Source organism: Hyla sarda, chromosome 2, assembly GCF_029499605.1.
Source record: "Hyla sarda isolate aHylSar1 chromosome 2, aHylSar1.hap1, whole genome shotgun sequence".
In the NCBI taxonomy this organism is placed as follows: domain Eukaryota; kingdom Metazoa; phylum Chordata; class Amphibia; order Anura; family Hylidae; genus Hyla; species Hyla sarda.
This window is the reverse complement of record NC_079190.1, coordinates 332947275-332964935: the sequence shown is the minus strand read 5'-3', so window position 1 is coordinate 332964935 and position 17661 is coordinate 332947275. Positions and strand designations below refer to the sequence as shown.

The following is a 17661-nucleotide window of genomic DNA, read 5'->3' as shown; positions in this document are numbered from 1 at the left end:
GCAAGGGGAAGACTCCTTCTTCCTTCAGGGTTTCAGCTCATTCCACTCATTCTGTAGGGGCATCCTGGGCTCTCCACAACAAGGCTTCGGCCTCACAGGTTTGTAGAGCGGCCACTTGGTCGTCTTTGCAAACCTTCAAAGTTCTACCAGGTTCATACTTTTGCATCCGCTGATGCTAGTCTGGAATGCAAAGTGTTGCATGCAGCTGTGGTCCAGCCTTCTGCCTGACTGTTTTTACTTTGCCCACCCTAGGGACTGCTTTGGTACGTCCCATGGTATGTGTCCCCCAATGGAGCCGATAGAGAAAAGGAGATTTTTGTACTTACCGTAAAATCTCTTTCTGAGGATCCGTTGGGGGACACAGCACCCACCCTTATTTTCTCTGGTGTTCCTGGTTCGGTTACCTGTCCGAGGGTGTGTTCAGTAAAATGTTCATTCTGTGGTTTCCTTGTACAGTTCTTGTTTGTTATTTTTTCTGACCTGTTGGTCCTCTCCTACTGCTCTGGGACTAAAACTGATTAGCTCAGGTGCCTGTAGGTGGGTATACCCTGCTGGGAGGGACCGACTTTTCTTGTTGCCATAGTGTGAAGCCTCCTAGTGACAACAGCATATACCCATGGTCTGTGTCCCCCAATGGATCCTCCGAGAGAGAGATTTTACGGTAAGTACGAAAATCTTTTATTTATTTATTTTTTTTTTATTTTATTTTTTTTTTAAACCAATGTATATTATAAATCTACATATAATGTTATCTAAATTATATAACAAGTTTTTGCTAATGACCATTCCCATTTAAAGGAACATTATGCTCCTTTATATCTCATTATGCTCTGCAGTTAAAAGCAGTCTGATGTCTGCAAGCATACTCTTTGCGGGGGGTGGGAATGACTGGAGTGTTTCTTAAAGACTGTCTGAGTGAGAAATTTTTCACACATCCACTGGATATCTCTTACATATTTGACAGGTTAGGGTCCCTGAGGAAAAAACTACTCTCTAAAGGTATGCCTGTGAAGGTACTTTTAACCCCCTACCTGGTGCTGTGACAGATTCCCTTTAAATGTTTTATTGATTAGATTGAACTAATGTGCATCTTGAGTATACAGGTGCAATCTAAACCACTTTGAACATTTTAGATTGTTTTGTGACTGTATATAGCTGTAACTGTGTGGCAATCCTTCAGTCATCTGCACTTCTGCATTATATTTTAGCCTTTTTCTCACTCTATAAATATGTGTAATTTACTTTTTTCCCTATAGAGACCATTCTCTTATAAAAGTTATTAATGTTGGCCAGAGATTCCTAGTAAACAAGGTACAGGACTATATACAGAGTAAAATCGTCTACTACCTCATGAACATTCATGTACAGCCTCGGACCATCTACCTGTGCCGACATGGCGAAAGTGAATGTAATCTAGCTGGAAGGATTGGAGGAGACTCGGGCCTTTCTGCACGAGGAAAACAAGTATGTACATTTACAGTATACGCGTATAAGATACATACATAACCTAAACTTTTCCTTTAATGTCATAAAATAGGAAAGGGTTCAGGGGTGTGTATTAATCTGACTTTCCTCGGTCGCTATTCATTGGGGGACACCTAACTGATGGGTATATGCACTGTTAACCCCTTCCCGTCAACGGTCAGCACCTGGGGTTGCACCTAGGGTCCGGGTCCCCCTATTTCCCTGCTCGTCCTGTCTGTTGAAGCATGACGTGATGCAGGTGACAAAACAGCTGGCTGCAGACATCTTGGGTGAGTATGTGGCGTCTGAGGTGAGGGGGCCATATCCAGTGAGGTATATTCCTCACTCTGCGGCGTCTAGCTCCGCCCCCGCTGCGGGGGTGGCCGGCGCTCAGTTCGCACAGCTCCTGCTCCCAGGGCAGTAGCCCGGAGCGAGCTTGCCTGAAGGGGCCTCTTTTGTCCCCTATCTGGTGCTGTGCGGCGCTTGGCAGACTCCTTCATTGCACAGAATCCTGCGGGCAGCACTTTTGCAGGGAGCCTTACGCCCATGCTCCTTATCTGTTGTCAGTGGTCTATGTATCACATGGGGGAACATATGTGCTGTTTTTTTATACTGCACCTCACGCTGATATGTTAAAAAATAAATAAAATAAAATAAGTGTGTTCCCCAGTCACTCAGACTATTGGGTTTTGGCTCCCTCTGGTGGCCAATGCTTGTATTGCACTCTGACTTCTATTAGGTGACCTGCCATTCCCTAGCGACATGAGCCTCTGGCGTCCCTAATCCTTCATTGTGGCTCACTGTTGTAGAGCATATGTGAACCGCCGTGGCGGTTGTTGCCAAGGAATCACTTTCCCTTGGAAATTGCCTGAGGATATATTCAAGCAAACTTTTCTCTTCTACTTCTGAGTGCCATATAATGTGCAAACTCTTTTTTGCGATTCCAGACAGTGTTCTCGCCTATCACCCATTTCTCAGATGCCGCATCCGCGGCTGACTCTCCGGTACAAGTGGTCTGCATGGTTGCCTACACCGCCTGCCATACAGCAAACTGCTGCTGTCTCTGTGGCTGGAGTTCCAGTACCTCACTACTGAGTGAGGCGTCTGAGGGAGTGACCCGTTGTCTACTATGGATCCATGTCAGTATGCTACAGTGGTCTGCATGTAAGCTACAGTGGTCTGCATGGTTGCCTACTCCGCCTGTCATACCGCACCCGGCTGATGTATCTGTGGCTGGAGTTCCGGTACCTCACTACTGTGCGAGGTGTCCGATGGTATGGCATGTTGTCTACTATGGACCCATACCAGTAAGCCAGTCAGTGGTCTGCATGGTTCTGATACCGCTTGTCATACATCACACAGCTGATGTATCTGCTACTCGATTCCGGCACCTCACTGTTGGGTGAGGTGACTGATGGAGTGGCCCATTATCTACTATGGACCCGTACCAGTAAGCCAGACAGTGATCTGCATGATTGCCTACACCGTCTGTCATACGGCAAACGGCTGATGTATCTGCGGCTGAACTTTAGGTACCTCACTACTGTGCGAGGTGCCGACCGACTCGTTGTCGTCTATGGACTCATACCAGTACGCCAGATAATGGTCTGCATGGTTTCCTACACCACCTACCATACATCGCATGGCTGGTGTATCTGCGTCTGGACTTTCGGTACCTCGCTGCTGTGTGAGGTGCTCGACGGAATGGCTCTCTGTCCATTGTGGCTCCATACCAGTAGCCCAGATAGCGGTCTTCATGGTTTACTACACCACCTATCACACATCTCACGGCTAGTGTCTGCTGCTGGAGTTCCGGTACCTCACCGCTGTGTGTGGTGCCCGACAGTGTCTCTCGGTCCACTATGGATCCATACTGGTAAGCCAGACAGTTGTCTACATGTCTGCTGCACGACTGTTGTTTTTTGCGGCTGGAGTTCTGTTCCCCACTGCTGTGCGGGGGGGGGGGGGGGGGTGTACATAGAACTGCCCCAGCGTGTCCCACGGTCACTATACAGGATGTCAGGGATGCATTACATGGCTCCTCTGCCTCCCTCCTATGGCAAAAGGGGCACAGTTATCGCCTGTCTGACTGTTCCCTTTTCGCCAACCACCTGGGGGTGTTCTTGTTCAACCAGAACGCTGTCTACATTGTTTCCTCCACCATCGGTCTATGACCTCTGGGCTGCCACGGACATAGCCAGGTTTTAAGTACCTCACTGCTGGGTGAGAGTTCTGGAGTAGGGTCCCCTACAGGTGTACGGGATTGATGCCAGTCAGACAATCCTTCGTCTGTCTGTTTTCTACAGCACCAGGACGGGCCGCACTCTAGTACCCCGCCTTCTGGGATGGTTGTCTGGAGTGACCCTGGGTTCTCAGGACTCTGCGTCGGCAGCCTTGGTGTCTGGCACCATTAGGAGATGGGATGTGGGCTTCTTTTCTGCAGGTCCCAGGGATTTCCTCAGCAATGACAGCATCTCCCTGTTCTCCTTTCTTCGGTTGCATGGTTGGTCTGCTAGAGGCATTCCTCCCTTCCTGCTGGCCCCTTTGCTGTCTGCAGTTTAGTTCGTATCCGCAGTCTTGGTGCCCCACTGCTATTGTGGGGTTCCCATGCCTATGTTCCTACGTATGCTAGGTGGGTAGGTGTGGAGCCCCCACTTTCCTTTTTGTTTGGTGGGGTGTGTCTCGGGGCATCCGGTGATTTTGTTTCTGCAGTTCTGCGGCGGTTGTACACATCTGTCCTGACATGGGGCCTGCTGGGGCGACAGTCAGTTCAGCTCCTCCCTATACCTTCAGGTGTGTTTCCCGGGGTTTCGGTCCGGGATGGCTCAGGCACCTACTCGTCACTATCTTGAATGGCTCTCCACACGTCTTGTGCTTTTTGCCCAGATCCAGTGTACTGCATTCCAATCCCTTTTGGGACAAAAGGTAGCTCCTCCAGACAGCAATGGGTCGCCGTTGGGGCCTGGGGGGGTTCTGTCCTCTCAGTACTTATCCATGGCTGTGGGTCGGCATTTCCCTGCTCCTCCTGTGCCTGGTGCGCTTTTCCAATCACCCTTTCCACAGGGGTGCGGGGATCAGGGTACTTGGCCTTGGTCTGTACTTGAGTTTTCCTCTTGTCCTCCCTTTGTTGTTTGTTTTCTGCCGCCCAGATGTTGCCATCTCGCTGTTCCCACTGTATAGGTGGAGTTTCTGGCGGGGCCCTTGGTTTTTGCTGAATGCATTCCACAGGGCCTTTTTTTCCTGTCTAGGCTCGTGGGCTTCTTGTCAACTATCTCAGCTTGGCTCTCTCTTCTGTTGAAGTTTGTACAATCTACCTGGAAGGAGTGTGTTCTTTCTTCCCTTTCGTCTGTGTCAGTGGTACTGCACTGACACCAAAGTTGTCTTGGTCATGGTGAACTCTGTAAAAGAGTTCAAAACGGGTCTGGATGCATTTTTGGAGAGTAATAACATTGCTGGTTATGTATACTAGATTTATAGGGACAGAACGTTGATCCAGGGATTTATTCTGACTGCCATATATGGAGTCGGGAAGGAATTTTTACCTCTAGTATGAGGGTTTTTTGCCTTCCTCTGGATCAACTCAGTAGGGATGTAGGTTGAACTTGATGGACTCTGGTCTTTTTTTCAACCTCATGAACTATGTTACTATGTCTGGAGTCATCCTTCCTGTGCACAGACCCAGAGATTCCCTGCTGGGTTCTCATTTGTTTCTCCCTCCATTCCCATTCTGGCAGGATGTTTCTTTAGTGTGCTCTGGTCCTAGGATGCTGTGGCATGCCTTCTTTTTTGACTGCTTTTCCGGTTCTTTGGGCCTGGGTGATGGTTCAGGTCTTGGGCATGTGTGGTGTCCCGGCCAAGACTCCTCCGCGATCCCATTAGTCGGGGCGGTCTTTCGGTTCTGCACTCCTTCACTTCTTCATTGAAGTTTTGTCGCCCGGAGAGTTTTCACAGACGTCTGTTATCTTCCTCTTCCGGGGTGCGTCTTCCAGGTGACTCTACGTCTCCAGTTTATTTGTCGGTCTCTCTGGTATCCGAGATGCTCCTCCTTTTCAGGGTGTTTGTCGCTCCTTTCTTCAGGATACAGGTCCTCCCGAGTTGGAAGGCGTTCAAGTTATCCGCATTTCCCCATTCTGGCTCTTAAACCTTCTGGGTGATCATGGCGGGCCCCTGGGACAGCGTTTTTTGGGTCTGCAGCTGTTTGTCTTTGCTCTTATGCATCGGCCCTTCCAGTGCAGCATCCCATCTTTCCTTTTTTTCCTGTGGTTCCTTATCTCTATATATGATCCAAGTGCCTTGGGTCTCTACAGAGGACGGCTCTTTCCTTTTGGTGTCCTAGTCCATCTCCTTAGAAGGGAGATCTGCCGGGAGTTCAGTTCAGGGCCTCGTGTGTCTCCGCCTGGGAGGCTCGTCCGCAGGCCTTGTGATCACGTGAGTTCAGTCTCGGGACCGATTCCGTTTCTCTGGTTTTCCCATCCTAGGGGACTGCTTTGGTACGTCCCATCAGTTAGGTGTCCCCCAATGAAGAGCGACCGAGAAAAGGAGATTTTTTTTTTTTTTTTTTTTTGTACTCACCAAAGCAAGGCTAAAGGCCTGAAAAATTCACCTGCCCTGCTCCTTGAACTGAATGTCCCGGGCCATAGGATTTCCACATCCCTGGGGTTTATCCGATGATAAAAATACTGAGAAATATATGACTGGGGTGAGGTAAAAATAGGAACTTTTACTGGACTGCCCCAATTCCATCACCTGCTGCATGGACACACACTTAGCTATTTCATGGTTGCTGATGACATGTCATGCCCACAGGAACTGCCTCACTGAGCAAGTCACTGGTGCCAGTGATGTCCCGCCTCAATCAGTGATTGGCTGAGCAAAGTAATTCCTGCAGAGGAAACATGTCATCATCAACTAAAAAATAGATCACCAGGAGTGTCAGTGGGGGATTGGGGTAAATTATATCATGTGTGTATGTATATATAATATATGTGTATGTGATAGATAGATATATAGAGATATATATATATATGTATGTGTGTGTGTGTGTTTCTTTTTTTTTTTTTCTTTTTCCTTTCAAAGACAGCTTTAATCATTCTAAACAGAAAATAAACTCCAAAGGAGTACTTCACCCCCTAGACATATTATCCCCTACCCGCAGCTGGTACCCCCGCGATTTCTGTGCAGCACCCAGCGTGCGTTTAGAATGGTGGGGGCCACGACACCACAGCCACGCCACACACCTTCAACGCAAGCCCATGGGAGGGAGCGCGGCAACTGTCACGTCCCCTCCCATAGACCCCTACTGAGGGAGCATGGCGCGACACCTCGAGGGGGCGTGGCCATGATGCCACGACCCCACCACCACCACCCGCTCCAAGAGTTTGGAACAAACCACTGTAAAAGTTGTGATGAAAAGTACCTTATGTAATTCATTGTTATAGACTTAAATTGAAGAAAAATCAAAAGAACCATGCCATCTGTTTATAGCTTTCTAAAGTATGTTATTTGTTTAGTTTGCCCAGAAACTAAGAAAGTTTATTGAAGAGCAGGAAATAGTGGATCTCAAGGTTTGGACCAGTCAGCTGAAGAGAACAATTCAAACAGCAGAGGCCCTTGGTGTTTCTTATGAACAGTGGAAAATCCTCAATGAAATTGATGCTGTAAGTCAGTGATTAGTTTTCTGTGCATTGCTTTGCATTGATTGGCAGTACTATGCTCTTGTTTGGCATGCTGTTTTTAATCTTTTATGGATGTTTAATGGTGCTTTTGCTAAAATATAAAAGATCTATAATGTGAACTCAAGTATTTAGATGTTTTCAGACATGTGTAGATATGGTATGCCAACAGCCTAAAAAGGTTGTCTGAGAAGCATGTCTTTTATATATCTAAGGGAGGGGGTAATGTGTTTAAAAAAAAAAAAAAAAAAAAAATGTTGTGCTCCTTACCAACCCCCCCCTGCTATTAAGATGCTGATGCTCCGGCCCCTGTTGAGGTCAAACGCATCAGCGCGTGCTGCCTGGACAACCCCTTTAAGTATAATGTCCTAAAAGTCCTTTACAATATGCATGCCTATTATTCTGATAAAATATTACAGTAATCTAACTTTTTCTGCTAGGGAGTTTGTGAGGAGATGACCTATAAGGAGATTGAAGAAAAATTCCCAGAAGAATTTTCAATGAGGGATCAGGATAAATATCTCTATCGCTACCCCGGAGGAGAGGTGAGCTTTTTGAATCCCTTAAATTTATTTTTTTCTTTAGTCCTATTGAAAAATAAATACATATATTCAGCGACAAAAGGCAAAGGGATGCTTGTATGATAGGGAAACTGCATAGAAAACCATTATGTGATTTGAACTTTTTACGAAGACGCTCTCCCTTTATAAGCAGCAGTTATCTGTGTATGTGCTAAAGACGGATCACAGCAGGTTATGGTGGGCTATAGTTTGCGGACTGAATGTGACTGACTTCCTGCAAGTGCAGGCATAAAAACAGCAGTTTGCTCCTTAATGGCTTATTCTTAGAATGCCGGTAAAAATGCTACAAAGTTTACCAAATGTACCATTTTGCATTCACTTGCAGGCAGTGGAAGAGAGGTGGTGTCTGGTAACTATAAAAAAAAAAAAAAAAAAAATTATATACACGAACAGATTGTCTGAGCTAGTGATTGTGTGTCTGTATAAAAGAGTGGGAAGTATAAAAGTGAGAGAGACTTAAAATTAAGGGACTTTAAATTCAGGGAGTTTAATTGAAATATTTGATTGTTGTGTTTTTTTTGTTTTTTTTTACTGTTTATTTTTGCAATCCCCAAATCTAGTATTGCCTCCATGTTGGAAAAGGCAGTCCAGTGTGCATCTTGCATAATGTATGCGATCCTTGAACAGCAGTTTGAGGGTGCATATTGCTGTGCGAGTTGTTCATTTGGAAGCCCACATCCTGCATCTAGAGGAGCAACTGGCAACACTTAGATGCATTGACAACTTGGAGAGGAGTCTCCTGCTCACTGAGCAAGTACTCTCTGGGGTAGAGGTGAGGGAGGATAGTGGGACAGAGGTGCAGGACAGTCAGGCAGCTAGCTGGGTTACAGTTACAAAACGGGGTAGAGGGAAAAGTGTCAGGGAGGCTAGTCCTGAACTGGAACACCCAAACAAGTTTGCCCGCTTGGCAGATGAGGGGGATGCCATTTCAGAGCTAGCAGTACTGCAGCAGAACTCTGCCTCTGACTGGCAGGGGGGGTGTCTGCCCCAGTAAGGAGGGAGGAGTGCAGGGCAGGCCAGACATGTACTGGTAGTGGGGGACTCTATTATTAAGGGGACAGACAGGGCGATCTGCCACAAAGACCGGGATCGCCGAACAGTGTGTTGTCTTCCTGGTGCTCGGGTTCGAAGGGTGGAGGTGTGTTTAAACTAGAGACTGGAGGGGAGGGAACCTACAACGTAGAGGGGAAAGATAGTGTAGATAGAGAGGGGGGACTTATTAATATACCTGGGGAGGGAGGGTTTAGAATAGTTAATAGGGAAAGGCTTCAAAGGAAGAAAAAACATACACCTTTGAATTGCATGTTGACTAATGCCAGAAGTCTGACCAATAAAACTGACGAACTGGAGTGGTTGATGTCTGAGGAGGATTATGACATTATTGGTATAACAGAGGAAGGATTGGACAAAATAGAAAGGGGGAGGAGTTTGTCTTTAAAGTCCAGTCTGAAGGCCGCACTGCAGGAGGATATATGGGAGGGAAACGATAATGTGGAGTCAATATGGGTAGAAATATATGGAGATAACAATAATAAAATTCTGATAGGGGTTTGCTATAAGCCACCAAACCTAATGGAAGAAGCAGAAGATCAATTAATGAAGCAAATAAACAAGACAGCAAATCAGAATGAGGTGATAAAAATGGGGGACTTTAACTATCCTGATATAAACTGGGAGACTGAGACCTGTGAATCTCATAAAGGAAACAGGTTTCTGACTATAGCTAAAGACAATTATCTGTCCCAAATGGTGCAGAACCCGACCAGAGGGGGCGCCCTACTAGACTTAATATTAACCAACAGACCTGACAGAGTAACTAATGTGCAAGTAGAAGGACACTTAGGAAAAAGTGATCATAATATAATACATTATAACTTGTTCTTCAATAAGGGAATCTTTCGAGGGGTCACAAAAACAATGAACTTTAGGAAGGCAAAGTTTGACCAATTCAGAGAAGCCTTTAACAATATAAAATGGCATAATGTCCTCAAAAACATGAAAACTGACACTAAATGGGAGACTTTTAACCCCTTAAGGACGGACCCATTTTTACCTTAATGGCCAGGCTCTTTTATTTATTTTTTTATTTGACATTTCTCTTTAAATGGTAATAACTTTAGAACGCTTTTCTGAGCAGAGCGATTCTGAGATTGTTTTTCTCATAACATATTTTACTTTATCCCCTTAACGACGAAGGACGTATATTTATGTCCTCCACCTGGTGTCCTCGCGTCATATCGGGTCTGTCCCGGCGGCTATCAACGGCCGGGAACCGCGGCTAATACAGAACATCACCGATCGCGGTGATGCCTTGTATTAACCCTTCTGACGCGGCGATCAAAGCTGACCGCCACGTCTGAAGTGAAAGTAACCTGGCTGCTCAGTCGGGCTGTTCGGAACCGCCGCGGTGAAATCGCGGCATCCCGAACAGCTTACAGGACACCGGGAGGGCCCTAACCTGCCTCCTCGGTGTCCGATCGGCGAATGACTGCTCCGCGCCGGAGATCCAGGCAGGAGCAGTCAAGCGCCGATAACACTGATCACAGGCGTGTTAATACACGTCAGTGATCAGCATGAGAGATCAGTGTGTGCAGTGTTATAGGCCCCTATGGGACCTATAACACTGCAAAAAAAAAAGTGTTAAAGGTAATTTATTAGGTCTTCCCTAGGTCACCCCCTTTTTCCCATAAAAAAATAAAATAAAACAGTGTAAATAAAAATAAACATATGTGGTATCACCGCGTGCGTAAATGTCCGAACTATAAAAATATATCGTTAATTAAACCGCACGGTCAATGGCGTACACGTAAAAAAAAAATTCCAAAGTCCAAAAAAGCATATTTTTGGTCACTTTTTATACCATTAAAAAATGAATAAAAAGTGATCAAAAAGTCTGATCAAAACAAAAATGGTACCAATAAAAAATTCAGATCACGGCGCAAAAAATTAGTCCTCATACCGCCCTGTACGTGGAAAAATAAAAAGGTTATAGGGGTCAAAAGAGGACATTTTTAAACGTATAAATTTTCCTGCATGTAGTTATGATTTTTTTCCGAAGTACGACAATATCAAACCTATATAAGTAGGGTATCATTTTAACCGTATGGACCTACAGAATAATGTGTCCTTTTTACAGAAATATGCACTGCGTAGAAACGGAAGCCCCCAAAAGTTACAAAATGGTGTTTTTTCTTCGCTTTTGTCGCACAATGATTTTTTTTCCCGTTTCGCCGTGAATTTTTGGGTAAAATGACTGTCACTGCAAAGTAGAATTGGTGACGCAAAAAATAAGCCATAATATGGATTTTTAGGTGGAAAATTGAAAAGGTTATGATTTTTAAAAGGTAAGGAGGAAAAAACGAAAGTGCAAAAACTGAAAAACCCTGCGTCCTTAAGGGGTTATATAAGTGGTCCATTTTTTTGTGAAAAACTGGAAAAAATTTTGCCATATTTAATTTTTTATGGTGTACACTGTGCGGTAAAAGGGATGTTATATTTATTCTGTGGGTCAGTACGATTATGGCGAGACCCATTTTATATAGATTTCTATGTTCTTTTTCCTTTTCTGAGCAAAATTATTTTCTGCCATTCATTTTCCAACAACTAACTTTTTTCTTCTGTCGCCACTGAGTGAGGGCTTATTTTTTTGCAGGATGAGTTGTACTTTTTATTGGTATCATTTTTTCGATACGTGCTACCTTTTGATCAATTTTATTCTGCTTATTATACCAAAATTTACAAATTTAGCACAATTTATTATTTTAATTTTTTTTATTTTTATTTTTTACAGCGTTCACCATGCGGGATAATTTACATTATAGTCTTATAGTACACGTCATTACTGGTGTGGCAATACCTATTATGCATATGATTTGTGTTTTTTTTAACCTCTTAAGGACCACGGGTGTGTATACATGTCTAATGGCCCTTCACCGGGTATGACACGGGCTCCTGACTCGAGCCCGCGTCATACGGGCCCGGCCCCCAGCCGATTCCTGTAGATGGGGGCCGGTGTTAATAGCCGACATGTGGCGATCTCCGCGGGCGGCTATTAACCCTTCTAGATCGCTGCATCTAAAGGTGCCTGTATTCAGTCCCTGGTGGTCCTGTGGAGTGGATCACCCCCCCCCCCCCCTCCCCGCAGCGTGATCGCCGTGGGGGCGGGGCGATCCTCTGCTGAGGTAGCCTGAGGGCTTACCTCTCCTTCCGTGTCGGCAGGACCAGGCTTTATCATTCAAGCGCAGAGCACACAGATGAATGGGATTGTTTGTAATCCCATTTAGCTGTACGAGGAATCAAATGATTCTTCCTAAAAGTCCCCTAAGGGGACTAAAAGTGTAAAAAAAAAAAAAAAAAAAAAGTTTAAAACATTTTTTATAACACACAACATTAACCCCTTCCTTATTAAAAGTTTAAATCACCCCCCTTTTCCCAAATTCCATATAATAAAAATAAACCTATATGATATCGCCGCGTGCGTAAATGTCCGAACTATAAAAATATATCGTAAATGAAACCGGATGGTCAATGGCGTACGAGAAAAAAAATTCCAAAATCCAAAATAGCGTATTTTTGGTCACTTTTCATACCATAAAAAAAGGAATAAAATGTGATCAAAAAGTCCAATCAAAACAAAAAAGGTACTGTTTAAAACTTCAGATCACGGTGCAAAAAAATATCACCCTGTACAAGGAAAAATAAGTTATAGGGGTCAGAAGAGGACCATTTTAAAATGTATATACTCGAGTATAAGACGACCCGAATATAAGCAGAGGCCCCTAATTTCACCCCAAAAACCCAGGAAAAGTTATTGACTCGACTATAAGCCTAGGGTGGGAAATACATCATCCACCCTGTCATCATCCAGACCCCCGGCATTAACACCCTCATCATCATCACCTGTCATCATCCCCCCCCCCCTTCATCATTACCCTGTCATCATCCCCCTTCATCATTACCCTGTCATCATCCCCCCCCTTCATCATTACCCTGTCATCATCCCACACCACCCCCTTCATCATCACCGCTTGTCAATGTCTGATTTAACAGTGGTCTTCAACCTGCGGACCTCCAGATGTTCCAAAACTACAATTCCCAGCATGCCCGGACAGCCATCGACTGTCCGGGCATGCTGGGAGTTGTAGTTTTGAAACATCTGGAGGTCCGCAGGTTGAAGACCACTGCCCAGGCCTTCGTCATCATCCAGCCCCCCCTCCCCCCTTTAGTTTTGTACTCTCCTCCGCTCGCGGGACGTACGGGTGAGCTGGTCCGGGCCATCTGTGCTGCAGGATCGTCCGGTGGCGAGGGATAGTCGTTCCGGGCTGGCCATCTTCACCGGGTGGGCCTTTCTCCGCGCTTCGCGCCGGCGTAATGACGTTGCCTTGACGACGACGCATCGGGACGTTGCTCATGAACGTCCCTGTGTGTCGTTGTCAAGGCAACATCATTATCCCGGGGCCGGGCGCGGAGAAGAGACCCACCCGGTGAAGATGGACAGCCCGGAACGACTATCCCTCCCCACCGGACGGTCCTGCAGCACAGATGGCCCGGACCAGCTCACCCGAACGCCCCACCGAGCGAAGGTGAGTACAAAACTAAAGGGGATGATGGATGATGACGAAGGCCCGGGCAGTGGTCTTCAACCTGCGGACCTCCAGATGTTTCAAAACTACAACTCCCAGCATGCCCGGACAGCCGATGGCTGTCCGGGCTTGCTGGGAGTTGTAGTTTCGAAACATCTGGAGGTCCGCAGGTTGAAGACCACTGAGGGCGGAGAGTTCACTCGAGTACTAGCCGAGGGGGGTGTTTTCAGCACGAAAAATCGTGCTGAAAAACTCTGCTTTTACTCAGATATATATACTCTGCTTTTACTCAGATATATATATATATATGTGTGTGTGTGTGTGTGTGTGTATGTGTGTGTGTGTGTGTATATATGTATATATATGTATGTATATATATAATATATATATATAACAAACAACAAAAAACGTGGTCTCAAATGGCTGGAGGTACTCAACCCCAAATGCGGTTGTGCATTTATACTGGGGGAGCAGATCCTGCCCTTGTAGTCCGTTGCTAGGGGCGATCCCCAGCATAAAAATGCATACATATGCATTATATATATATATATATATATAATGTGTGTGTGTGTGTATATAATTTTCCTGCATGTAGTTATGATTTTTTCCAAACGTACAACAAGATCCAACCTATATAAGTAGGGTATCATTTTAATCGTATGGACCTACAGAATAAAGATGGTGTCATTTTTACCGAAAAATGTACGGCGTAGAAACAGAAGCCCCCAAAATTGACAACATTTAGTTTTTTCTTCAATTTTGTCGCACAATGATTTTTTTTTATCACTTTCGCCGTACATTTTTGGGTAAAATGACTGATGTCATTACAAAGTAGAATTGATGGTGCAAAAAAATAAGCCCTCATAAGGTTTTTTAGGTGCAAAATTGAAAGGGTTATGATTTTTAAAAGGTAAGGAGGAAAAAACGAAAGTGCAAAAACAGAAAAATGCTTGCTCCTGAAAGGTTTAATCTTTTTTAGTGATTATACAGGGCTTTTATTGGGAAAGGGGCATTTTTTTTTTTTTTTTACACACCATACTTTTATTGAAGATTTTTTTAAATGCTTTTTACAGGTTATACTATGCTGCAATAGATTTGTACTGCTGCACAGTGTGACACACCCTGTGCGATCCAGCCTGCTGCCATAGCAACCAATGGCGACCCGCGATCTTATTGCGGCACCACCGTTGGTGAATAGGGGGAGTGCACTCCCCCGTCAACACCATAGATGACATGATCAGGATTGATCACGGCATCTATGGATTTAATGCTGCTGGGACCGGCGCAATCGCTGCCTCGGCAGCTGCGGCGGGACTCCGGCTGTGATTGACAGCTGGGTCCCGCCGCCAATCTCCTGCGCTGCCCGTGGCAGTGAAGAAGATCACTAGGACGTATGCATACATCCCAGTGTGCGAACGTGTCGGGTGCTGGGACGTATGCATACGTCCTATAGCGGGAAGAGGTTAAAAATATCTTCAATTTTCACTGTAAGATGTATATACCTTATGGGTATAAAAGGGTCAGAAATAAAAGAGAACCAGTGTGGAAAAATGCAAAATATGTAAAAAAAAAAAAATAATAATAATAAAAAAATAAAAGTCGCAAATATTTGAGACAGACTCATTGCCAAAAAGAGTAAAACGAACCCCAAAATGTTTAACTATATAAATAGCAAAAAGGTTAAAAGTGAAAGTGTAGGCCCTTCACTTCACAAGTGTAAGTGTAGGAAGAAATTATAAACTGGGAACAGGAAAAAGCAAATATATTAAACACATTCTTCTCCACTGTATTCACCGAGGGAAAAAATACCAGGTGAAATACAGCGAGATAAGGTAAACTCCCCAGTACCGGTCACCTGTCTAACACAGGAAGAAGTACAGTGCCGCCTAAAAAAAATAAATAAATAGACAAATCACCAGGTCCAAATCACATTCACCCGCGTGTTCTAAAGGAATTAAGTAATGTAATAGACAGACCCCTATTTAATAGGACTCTATAGTAACAGGGACTGTTCCCCAGGATTGGTGCATAGCAAATGTATGACTCCATATCAGCATGGCTTTATGAGGGATCGGTCCTGTCAAACTAACCTGATCAGCTTCTATGAGGAGGTGAGCTCCAGACTGGACCAGGAGCAATCGCTGGATGTCATATATCTGGATTTTTCCAAAGCATTTGATACGGTGCCTCATAAAAGATGTGTGCATAAAATGAGAAGAATTGGGCTGGGGGAAAATGTGGGTAAGTAACTGGCTCAGTGATAGGAAACAGAGGGTGGTTATTAATGGTACTTATTCTGATTGGGTGACTGTTACTAGTGGGGTACCACGGGGGTCAGTCTTGGGTCCTGTTCTATTTAATATATTCATTAATGACCTTGTAGAGGGGTTGAATAGTAAAGTAGAAATCTTTGCAGATGATACTAAACTCTGTAAAGGGGGGGGGGGGATCCGGGCTGGGATTGTGTATTAAATTGGAGAACACTGTGGATGACTAACATTGAAAAGGAGTCTTAGTTAACAGTAAATTTAGCTGTAGTGACCAGTGTCGGGCAACTGCTGCCAAGGCAAATAAAATCATGGGGTGCATCAATAGGGGCATAGATGCCCACAACAAGGAAATAATTCTACCGCTTTACAAATCACTAGTTAGACCACACATAGAATACTGTGTACAGTACTGGGCACCAGTGTACAAGAAAGATATATAGTGGAGCTGGAGAGGGTTCAAAGACGGGCAACCAGGGTAATACGGGGAATGGGAGGACTACAGTACCCAGAAAGATTATAAGTATTATGGTTATTTAGTTTAGAAAAAAGAAGGCTTAGGGTACACCTAATAACTATGTATAAATATATCAGGGGACCTTACAGAGATCTCACCCATGATCTATTTATACCCAGGACTGTATCCATAACTAAGTTTAGAGGAAAGAAGATTTCTACACCAGCACAGATGGGGGTTCTTTACTGTTAGAGCAGTGAGACTGTGGATTTCTCTCCCGGAGGAGGTGGTCATGGTAAACACTGTAAAAGAATTTAAAGGGAGTCTGGATGCATTTTTCGAGTAATAACATTACAGGTTATGGATTCTAGATCTATAGGGACAGAACGTTGATCCAGGGATCTATTCTGATGCCATATTTGGAGTTGGGAATGAATTTTTACCTCTAGTATGAGGGTTTTTTGCCTTCCTCTGGATCAACTCAGTAGGGACTCATTAGGGTTATAGGTTGAACTTGATGGACTCTGGTCTTTTTTCAACCTTATGAACTATGTTACCAATGTGGCACATATGGTGTGATATATTTGGGGCATCGCAACTGGCATCTAAGGCCCTGTACACACTATGAAATATCTGCACTGTTCAAAATAGCATGGAATCAGCACTTTTTTTCCCCCACAAAATTTTACCACTGAAATATGTGTCGGATATCAAATGGACTTTTTTTCACACTCGTTAGCATGTTCATTCTTCAGCAGAATCCTGATCTCGCTGCAGAAACTGCAGTGCGAACTGTGCAGCAGCCTCCCATTCACTTCACTGAGGGCTGCTGCAAAAGGAACGAGGCCTTCTATTCTTTTCTTTCTTATGCCATCTTAAGGCTGGTGTACATCTACACTTACATTCTGTGCAAAAAAAATAAAAAATTATGCCACTACTACTTCTATTTCCATTTGAAACTGGTATGGTAGGTGTAAGGCGTAACTTAAAGCTCATGAGCCCCGATTGCAAAAGCTTGCCCTATACCACTAATACTGGTAAGTGCCTTTGAGTCCCCTTTGGCACCAGGGCTTGGAGGAGATTGCTACCCCTGCAGCCCTTGTACTTTCTTTGCTGAAAACTCATATTACATATTGCCTTAAATTACCCCTCATTTTAAGTGCAGCCCGCCCCCCCTAAAAATTACATTTAGAAATGGTATATAATGTATTCCTAATAGGATATCAGAACTTACCGTATTTGTGGAACCATTCTGATAATAACCTGCAGTGTTAAGGGAAGTATGAGGATGGTAAACACAGTCCATGTGAAACAATGCGTTTGTCGAAAAATGGATCTACTGACATTAACCTGTGGGTTATCAAGCCACTGCTAAAACAGGTCTTGTCTTTTGGAGCTGCTTATGCAGTTTTCTTATGCAGAGGCTGCGCAGGTAGAGATTCAATTACCTATTTTTGTTGCCTTGAGTTGTTGTCTTACTTGCATTGTAATACATTGTATTATTGTTATTTCTAGTCCTATCAAGATCTTGTTCAGCGCCTGGAACCTGTCATAATGGAGTTGGAACGTCAGGGAAATATTCTAGTCATTTGCCACCAGGCCGTCATGAGGTGTCTTTTGGCTTACTTCCTGGATAAA

At 44.5% G+C, this 17661-nt stretch overlaps 1 protein-coding gene across 3 annotated transcripts in view; it reads left to right on the top strand.

Annotated features, from left to right (window-relative positions):
* The window catches only part of PFKFB2 (6-phosphofructo-2-kinase/fructose-2,6-biphosphatase 2), a 65403-nt gene that overhangs the window by 41287 nt on the left and 6455 nt on the right, over positions 1–17661 (top strand). For all 3 annotated transcript variants that reach the window (XM_056557983.1, XM_056557981.1, XM_056557982.1), the window contains exons 9-12: positions 1257–1464; positions 6975–7121; positions 7577–7681; positions 17539–17661. The exon at positions 17539–17661 is cut by the window's right edge and continues 7 nt beyond it. In XM_056557983.1, the coding sequence (XP_056413958.1) occupies positions 1257–1464; positions 6975–7121; positions 7577–7681; positions 17539–17661 (583 nt within the window). The remainder of the gene's footprint in view (positions 1–1256; positions 1465–6974; positions 7122–7576; positions 7682–17538) is intronic.